The 10000-nt window shown below is 38.8% G+C and overlaps 2 protein-coding genes across 3 annotated transcripts in view; both read left to right on the top strand.

Moving 5' to 3' along the window:
- Window positions 1-530: 530 nt before the first annotated feature.
- LOC138033443 (tubulin polymerization-promoting protein family member 2-like) lies at window positions 531-2355 on the top strand. The gene is made up of 3 exons (XM_068881185.1): window positions 531-826; window positions 938-1090; window positions 1697-2355. Exons 1-3 carry the CDS (start codon window positions 642-644, stop codon window positions 1866-1868), a joined length of 510 nt encoding a protein of 169 aa, XP_068737286.1. The 5' UTR covers window positions 531-641; the 3' UTR covers window positions 1869-2355.
- Window positions 2356-7942: 5587 nt separating this feature from the next.
- The window catches only part of LOC138033753 (uncharacterized), a 79941-nt gene continuing 77883 nt past the window's right edge, over window positions 7943-10000 (top strand). The window contains exon 1 of one of the 2 annotated variants that reach the window (XM_068881560.1): window positions 7943-8052. In XM_068881560.1, the coding sequence (XP_068737661.1) occupies window positions 8007-8052 (46 nt within the window). In that variant the 5' untranslated portion in view covers window positions 7943-8006. The remainder of the gene's footprint in view (window positions 8053-10000) is intronic. The other variant, XR_011128661.1, reaches the window with a different exon arrangement.

The raw sequence follows: 10000 nt of genomic DNA, 5'->3' as shown, positions 1-10000 counted from the left end.
CAATAATATATGGCTTTAGTATAAACACACAGGTGATTATACAAGATCGCACGCTCTCATTCGCTCGCTATCTCAGATTATCAGCCGATAATCACCTCGACGGACAAAATGGCTGCCAGTAGTCGTTTTGCCACTGTAAGTGAAGATGATTTCGCGTTGAAATGTTTTTTTTTTTTTTTCTCTTTTTTGAAATAATCACCTGTGTATTTATACTAAAACAATTATTCGCCTCAGGCTCAGAATATTCACCGATAATTACTTCGCCTTCGGCGAATAATTGTTAATTAATCTAACCCAAAATCATTCGGATAGTAAAAAACGTCATGTTTATTAACCATTTTTTCGATTTTGTGTTTGTTAGCATTATGATTTGCGATTATTCAGGTTCACGTGTTCGCAAGTTTGTTTTTGCATCTCGTAGATGTTTAGATTTTCAATTACAAACAAAAAATCCCCTAGCCTCCTGGAGTTATCAGGAGTACCTATTGGATTCCTACGCTTTTTTCTTCTTTTTTTTCTTCTTTTGAAACGACGCGAACCTTCCAATTTCGAGCCAGCTGCCGTCTCTGCTTGTTTAAAAATCCTACAGTGTATTTCAAGAATCCTTTAGGTCATATCTCAGCAAAAAATTGCCCGTTAGAATGTCTGATGAACAGCTTCTTGTCGTGTTTAAATCGTTCTGTGCGTTTGGAGCTGGTGGCACGGACGCTCAACCTATGATGGATAATGCAAAATTTGGGAAATTATTTCGCGATCTGAGACTGAACGACAAAAAATTTACGTCAACTGACACGGATATAATATTCAATAGACCTGAAGTAAAGAGGTAAGCCTAAATGAAGGTTTTAATTTCATCGGGTTGTGTTGCAGTATCTCATGTTATCACTCGTGTTAAATCTGAGTTAATTGTTCCACGGTTGTTTCCTCCTCTTTGCAGCAAGAAAGAACGGAAGATAGGCTTTGAAAGTTTTAAGAAGGCCTTGGAATTGTGTGCAGAGAAAAAGTATGGAAGTAAAGAAGACGTGCAAAAGTTGATCGACAAAATCTGTGCTGGAAAGGGTCCAGTTTGGAGCTACTGTGAGTTTGTCTTGTTATTCCACCACAAACGGAACCCCACAAACAACACTAACACGAAACCTTAAGGGTATTTTTTTCAGTTTCAAGAAAGCTTTCATTAATTACGTATAATTGAAATTTTCCTTTAAGTGAGAACCAGACGGTGTTGTGTATAAATAACTTTCCACCTCCCCGAGTTTGGATGACACTTAATATCACTCATCAACGACTTTATATCCACATGCAGGGAGGGACATATAGAATAATTCTTATTTTGACAGCCTGTTTTATTAACATGTTTGTTGAACTGTATTAATGAAAGGAAGGCGTGCACAACACACAAGCGTGTGTTTAATAGTTAACTTAAACTTTGATATAGTAACCAAGAATTTGCACGGGTCGACAACGTTCTCGGTTTCGTAAACAAACAATTAAGTCAGTTACTATGCAACTCGAGAACAGGTCCTAAGACAACAAGTTCAACTTCAAGTGTTTTGTTATCAATTCGTGAAAAATATAGAATAGGATTCTCAGAGTAGGGTGGATAGAATGGTGCAGCCTGGAGCAATTTTTTTTTTCAATACCAGGACGGGCATCAAATAATTGAGCTAGAATTTTTTTTTTTTTGACCGAAACAAAGCAAGTCAGGTGCTGACACTGACACTTCAAAGTACACTGGATCTCATAAGAAACGGTTTGATGATAGTGGCAAAGGCAAAGGCTTGGAGGGTCGAAAACACTTTGATTCTAATGCCGCTGAGGGGTACGTTGGTGGCTACAAGGGAAAGGACACTTATGACAAGACACACTAGCTTCGGCATTAAAAAAAATGCACTTGTAACGTAAGGTGTGACTTTCTGGTAAAACTCTTTATTTCATAGTAGATTTATACAATTGTGCAGTCCCTCTCAAGGGGATCCAAATTTTTAGGGACCATTTTCTTCTCATGCTATTTTCCTTTCTGCCTCAGTGAGTTTAAAGCCCGGTTTACACTACAGAAATTTTTTGGCACGGCTCCTGTGAAATTGGCACGGGTGCCAAAAAAGAGCACAGCAAACTTTGTTTACACTACACCATTTTTACCGTACCAAAAATACCGTACCAAAATTTTTGGGCCCACGTAACGTCTCATGGAGCCATGCGCAGTTCAACTATAATGAAGAACGTCCGCGTGATTTTGGTGGAGAATGAGCCGCCATTTTGAAATGTACTTTAAAAAACCGCTAGCCTATATGAATTAAGGCTCAAATTTGGCCCTTTAAAGTGTTTACACTACTTGTTCTATCCGAACCGTGCCTAGTTTTTCAGCACCTGTACCATTTTCACCCATGTTCGGACTACCTCGCCGAAGGTCGCATCACGGGTAAGAATTTTGGTTCGGCTCGGATTAAATTTGGTACTGAGAGGTTGTTTACACTGCAAATTTTATCCGAGCCGAACCTTTTTTTTTGGGACCCGTGCTAATTTCACCCGAGCCGTGCCAAAAATTTTCTGAAGTGTAAACCGAGCTTTAAACACAGGTTAAGGGGTCACAGGTCAGTGTACATGTCACTGCGCTAAAGACAAATAAACAACACCGAAAGTGTCTCCTGGCCCCAATCACAAAATGCTGTTTCAGGTCTATGGGAAACTTTTGGCTTATGTGACCTGCCGGTAAATTCACCACCAAGCCTCGTTTGCACAAAGCTATTGTCATTATCTGGACATGGAATACTGTCCACAGGTGGTTTTTCTTTACAAGTTTGCTTTGGCATTTAGCTCATGTTAAAATTTACAAGTCGAGGCTTGGTGGTGAAATTAGGAAGTCAGACGTTATCGCGCATAAGGGCTGTTGTCCCTCACTATGATCGAATAATGTGTGTATTTTATATGGGTACGAAAGATATTGAGAACAAGGATATTTGGTTGCGGCTTTAACATTCTGTCTAGCGTTAAATCAAGTTCTATTGTTCAGTGTTCCCCTAGGGATTCAACACCAGTGAGTTGACACTAGAGTACTGTCAACACTAGTGTTACACTGTGTTTTTCTCAAGTGTGACCGCAACCAATGTCTGTGCAACGCCCTCTGAATTTACATGATTAAGGCTGTTCCCCTCGGAATTGCGGCCTATGGATGGTTTTCACGTTACGTCATCGCCACGATGTTGGTGGACAAAAAGAAAAGTTCTCTCATTAGCTCCTTTTGTTCGTCCACCACCGGACAGCAGCAGACATTGGATATTTGCTCATATCATTACCTGTTCGGTGGCACTGAACAAAAAATAGATGAAAAAAGCATGCAACTGAATCTAACTCTCAGAAATAAATCACAGTCTCAAGAAAAGATACATACATCGTAAATTTCATGTATCGTAAACTTCAGGACATAGCTATACTTATGTTCAAAGTTAAGCACGGCACCTGTCCGATTTGTAAAGCTAATCTATTTAAGCAATATGATGGAGACTATAGTATGAGAAATGCTGACTTTTTAATTAACACAGTGACGTACGGCTAGCATTCCTTCTCAAACTCATTAATTATTCATACGGTTATAAGCCAATCGGAGTGCCCCATTTTGGTCAGGTGCATGTATCTTGATACCCTATGAAAATCTAGATCAAGATTAGACTTAACTGATTAGAGTGTAATGTGAAGTGCTACGTTTCTACCCCATATGAACCATGTGAGCGTTAGCCCTACTGATGGAAATGGGCCCACACAAGGACAGAGAAAAACTCTGACCATGGTGGGAATTGAACCTACGACCTTCGGGTTAGATCACCGCTGCTTTACCGACTGAGCTACAAAAACATAAACCTTCCTTGTACTTGTACATGTTCATTGCCGTGACTTTAACATCTTCCCATTTGTCATGTAAGGGACGTCTTGTGCTCGTACCCTTAGCTTTTTAAACGGCGCATGTTCATCCAAGACATAATTCAGTAACTTTTCCCAGATCTAGAAGCGATCGAATCGAAGATATCTCCAACATTCGATATTCCACGGTGCCATATGCAGATCATATTTCAGTTCTTCTTTGTTGATGGTCTTAAGATTTCGAAAAGTGATAATTTTACATGGATGATATGTAGCCTTGATTTTCAATATTCCGGTTTTTTTTTTTTTAATATATATTTTTATTATCATTATAAACAAGAACTATATTACCTTTACAATACGTACAAATAATACTTAAAATACATTAAAATACAAACAAAAGAGAAAAAAATACGGTTACATACCAGTGCATGGTCGCTCAGCTCTGGATTAAAGACATCACATTCTTGAAACAGATCCGGCTTGAGGCATCAGCAAAAGGTAAGGCGGTTAAAAAACATGCTGGGCAAATCCAGTTGAACTGATCCATTTGCTGGAGACGTTTGTCATCCTTGAGTTTCACTTGACCGCATTTCATATGGCACCACAGCGTGCATTGATCGCAATTTAATGCTCGATGGTTTCTGGCAATTACTTTGTTGCAAACAGAGCAGTTTGTAGGGCCAGGATTTGATTCGATGTCTCCACTGACAATAACACGCATAAGTTGAAATCTTGAATGCATTGTTTAGCATCATCCAATCAGTGTGGAGCAAATAGCGTGACGGTTGCTCGGTGTCCCACGAAATCTCAGCCGCGGTTGTTGGTCGCTTGAAAAGCTGCATTTCTCGAAAATTACTCGGCGGTTAGCGCTTGGATTTTGAATGGATCTTCGATTGAATGGCACGAGAAGAAGCGTCAACCTTTCAGTTTATCTGGTGTTCGATTTGAAAGCCGGACGATTCTAATTTCTGGGTGAAAATCGGCTTGGCGCTAGAGCAGTCGAAAATGAGCTTTCCACCCTTGTCTCCTTCTTATAACGTGTAATAACAGTCAACGGAAAACTCACCAAACCACTCAAATTCGCCATTTTCAGGCGCAAAAAATACACAACAAATGAGGTAGGTTTACGTTTATTTTGAGCTTTAACATAGTCATTTCTCGATGTAAGTTTACGATATTAGGACTCTTCAATATTTCCCACACATTTCTTTATTTTTCGAACATACATACACACTGTTTGTGTGGGCCAACTGTGGAAGACTCTCCGACGAAAGGAGAATCCAAAATGGCGGACTTTACAAACACGGGCGCCGGCGTCAAGGAGAAAGAGCCTCAAAGCCAGTGAAACGAAACTCATTGGCCTGTAGAGTGTTGTTTTACCTTTCTCTTCATTTCCAGGGCTGATTACGTTCAAGAGTAGGAGCAGAAATGAATAGACGGCTAAAAATATCGAAAGCAAAAACACAAACATCCGATCGCCATTTTGACCGCTGACCATCTCAATAGTGAATTAATTAACTTTTGTATTCTAGTTTATTTAACAATCGTTTAGTCTCTCACGCAATGAGGTCTAAGTTTGTAATGTTCATCGGAATCGAAGCTGATTGAAGGCTTTGAATCATGAGTTTTGAAACGTTCCGTTAATGAAAGATATAGTAAGATGAACGGTGCTGCTCGATCTCATGTCACGATTTGGGTTGGTTCCTTGTATCGGGCGGAATAAGATGGCCAGTGAGGATCATCTAAAGCTTTAAATGTGGCTTTCAGTGAATGTAGCTTGCGACGCTGCACGACAGGTAGCCATCCGATATTGATGCAGTCGGTGGGGTTGACTAGCACAAAACTGGCGGCGTTTTGCACACGTTGTAGTCCTTTCATTAAATATTGCGGTAGAGGGTCTAATACAATGTCGTTGTAGTCCAGCTTGAAAAGAACAAGTGATTCTGCTGGGTGCTTTCGTAGATTGTAGTGTGCAAAATTACGTATAGATTCTTTAGAGTATGCAATGAAGGGAAAGAGGTTGATATGATAGCTTAAACATGATCGTTCCATTGCAGGTGTCGATCAATCGCGACACTAAGCAACCTTTTGTTAGTTACTGTTTTCAGTTACCTACCAAATATCTGACGTTCCAACTGAGAGCCGTCTAGAAAGTTTGCCCTTGCCAGTTGAGGTGTATAGAAATTCATCATAATAGTTTCAGAACGGTTCCTACAAAAAGAAAGAAAATAACAACGTCGATAAGGAACGGAACCACTGTGAACCAAGCTCGAGCATGAGACATGAGATCGGCATACAGAAACGTACCTCATCGGTAATTTTACAATCTGTTAATTTTAAGGAACGACGAAAGGAGAAACAATACACTATACAATACAAGGCAAAGCGACTAGCTTGAAACGAAGTAGAGTGACAAAAGAAAACTATTTACGTACGTAATGAACTAGGAAGTGTTGGTACATGAACAAAGAAACTCTAGAAAAAGTAGCAAACAAGAAGAACAAAAACGGCGTTAACTAAGCACAAAATGAAAATAAAAGAAAAAGGAGATAGGTTTAGCATTTCGTTGTAACAGTAACAACAGATAAAACTAACCTTTGCAGCACGGGTGCAATCTAAAAATAGATTCAAATGATTACGATTCAGCACATGTACAGGGATTGGCTCTCTTACCTTATATTTCCTTGACTTGCTATTTCGCAAAGAAGTCAACAATGTTGAAAATTTAATTGAAAGGGGAAACAAAATGGAACAATGTTTGATGACGACCTAAAATACATTGATTGCTTCAAATTGAGAAAACGAACGGTGATTACAGCTCAACACTGCAAGGAGCTCTCAAAAATTAAAAAAAAAACTTATCGAAAGGAACTTTTGACAGCGCAGAGCGGCAACAACAAATGAACATAAAGAAAACGGTGTGGGAATACAGGAACCCATACAGTACGAAAATATCCCGACGATAATACGAAAATAGTGATCCGAAAACTTTCCGGAAATCGTCCGAGTCTTATATGCCAAGCATAAGCCCGCTCACCGTGATTCACGACAAGCTACCCGGTATCCAGAACCACAACCGCGTAGCCTATGCGTAAGAAAGCCCTTGCCAAGATTAGTATCGCTGCTAGCTTTGGTGGCTCGCAACAGTTATTACGACTATTACCAAAAAAAGGCAATTTATGTAAAACAGATTTACTTTGCGGCATGTGTTTTAAGAGAAAGACTGGGTCTGGATAAAGAAACAAACACTAGGGCTATGACGTCACTCAAAAGAGGCCTGGTTTGTTGCATTAGCGATAGTCAACAACGACGAATGGATCTCAAAGTTTTGCACCAGTTCCAGGGCAAGTCTCCTCTTTCCGTTCTATCTGAAAGATGAATCCCACAGAGGGGAAGAACAAAATTTACATGCAATTAAATATTTAACAATTATTCGCCGAAGGTGAACTGAATATTAGTGTAAATACACAGGTGATTATTTCAAAAAAGAGAGAAAAAAAAAACATTTCAACGCGAAATCATCTTCACTTTACAGTGGTAAAACGACTACTGGCAGCCATTTTGTCCGTCGAGGTGATTATCGGCTGACAATCCGAGATAGCGAGCCAATGAGAGCGCGCGGTTTTGTATAATCACCCGTGTAATTATACTAATATCCAGTTAACGAGTTGACTTAAACGTCCTCACGTGATGGATCAGGGATGTTAAGTTCTTACTATGAAAATTTCTTTCCATTTCATGAAAAGCAAAATTAAGACACAATATTCTGTTTTTTAGATATATATTTGGGTCGGTGGTTATCACACTAACAAATTTAAAATTAAAATCTGCGAATATAGCGAAGACGGAAACGCCCGTTTGGCTTAGATCTTCGATATATTTTATTTTCCGTTTTAACATGCTTTAATTTTCTACAATGTTCTATTATTTTAACAAGCTGTCTTCTATCCAAACAGTGATGACATGACAATTTTGAAATGGTAATTATATCCTTGAACATATGGAAATAATATGCCTTATAAGTAATTTAACGGCTGATTCAGGCAAATAAACACCATATCACATCATGTTATGAGGAGAGTAGTTCGACGACCTTGATTCACTTCTCGTGGGCTCCTAAAGTAAAGAAACATGCACTTGCGTTGATAATGTTTCATCCCTCTTGGGCAGTTATTTTTCTTGGTATCTTCCTGGGTGAGTCTGAAATAATCAATTTATTGCATGGCTTGTCTTTGTCCATATCAAAGATATAAAATGGTTTAGACAATTTTGGAGTCTTGATGGAAAATTTCCTAGTAACTATTAATTATTCTTAAGAACTGAAAAAAATCTAATTGTTGGTTTTCTTTGTGACTCAGTTCCACCTTTTGGATTAATGGTGTAATAGTTAACCGAAGCTAGTGCTAAAGAAATATATCATTTTTTCTTCCATTTGGAAATTATTGCTGCAACTTCATTCTCAACGACTCGAATCCTTAATTAATGATGGAACCGTCTAGTTGTTGGCAACTTGCAGTTTTGCCAAGTTTCGAACCTTATTTTATTTACATTTTCCTCCAATTAACGTTTTAGCTGTCATCGATCCAGTATGGAGTGAAATGAAAACCTCAAACTTATTTTGACCAAAAACTGAAAAAGGAAAGGTTTGTGAAAATCCTCCTGCCTTCCTTGCAAAACCGTCAAAAAGGCATATGAGAGTCGGATTACTGGGGCCAGTTCAATATACGATTTATATTGAGTTGAACGTTTTATTAATAAAACGGTTGTTTGCTTTGAATTGAGTCTTTTTTTCACATCATCAGATGGGTCGTTTCCATAAGTTTTATTTTATTCAATACAATATATTCCCCACTCATCGATTTTTTATAGGGCCTAAAACACATGCAAAACATCGAGCGTTTCATTTTCTAGAAGTTGAGTAAGGCGATGATGACGGCCTATGCCGAGGCAATTTGGACTCTTTGTCAAGTCGACACGAAGCAAATGTTGGATGTAAATTCCCAAGGTCGCGAGGCCTTAAGTAAGACCCAATTCAAGATTTAAGACCCAAGCTTGAGATCACCGCTCTGAGGCGTGGTGTGTGATGAATCGTGCCAATTGGCCCCGTTTTGATAAAACGGATTGTTTTGTGGTCTAAATGATCCACGCATCTTATACATATTCTAAGGCAGGAATGGCTTGTACTGATTAGAATCCTTTCAACTCACGGCTATACAAACGCTGTATTCCAATCTTCAATGTGGAAGAAAGTGCTACTGTAGCGACCTAAGAACGACACAATTTAAGATGGTTGAGGCGAATAAAAAGGCTTCAGTGATCCCGGCTCGATTCTTAACGTTTTTGCTGTAATTAGCTGATAGTGGCACTGTTGTCCACTGAATTTCTAGACCAATTTACCTTAACAGTACCTTCCATTTTTAAGCAATTTTCCTCCACCCACGTGTTTAAGTCGAGAATTAATTTAAGAATTTCAATTCAATAATCTCAAACTCCACCTTGGTGAGAATGAAACGGAGCTACTATTAAAAAAAGAGCCAAAATTTTGTTCGCTTTAACTACGTAATTTGGGAGCCTAATAATAATGATTATAATTATGTATACATATATATATATCGACTTTATTTCATGAGGCTAACATATTAACTGGTGACCCAGTAGTTTTCAATATTGCCCTCAATCCGATCGAATTGTAATTTACTATAGAAATGTTGGTTTTTGAGGAGAGGGGAAAACTGGAGAGCCCGGAGAAAAACCTCTCGGTGTAGGGTAAAAAACCTACAACAAACTTGACCCATGATGGGTCCGCTATAAAATAAATTTCACGTTGCGTGCTTTCTATCACGATCATAAGATCTTTTTTTTTTTCTTGAAAATGTTCCTACATAATGCAAAAGTCGCGATTCCTAAAAGGGTGAAGAAATTGCCGATTTAAACAGTAGCAGGAACCCATGGGCTCCTGACAGCAGTGGTTGTGAAAATCAATATTTAGAGAAATAATTTTAGTTGTTCTTGCCATCTGCACTGCCAATGAAGACACTAAAGAAATCAAAAAATTTATAGTTTTTGCAATGTCATAGGACATCACAATGTCACATGTGCGGTCCATATAGAGGCGGAGAGCGGCTCTTATCGGAGTGAATAA

The sequence above is a fragment of the Montipora capricornis genome, chromosome 14, assembly GCF_036669925.1.
Source record: "Montipora capricornis isolate CH-2021 chromosome 14, ASM3666992v2, whole genome shotgun sequence".
In the NCBI taxonomy this organism is placed as follows: Eukaryota; Metazoa; Cnidaria; class Anthozoa; order Scleractinia; family Acroporidae; genus Montipora; species Montipora capricornis.
Note: the sequence above shows the minus strand (reverse complement) of the source record. Positions and strands in the feature narration are given on the sequence as shown.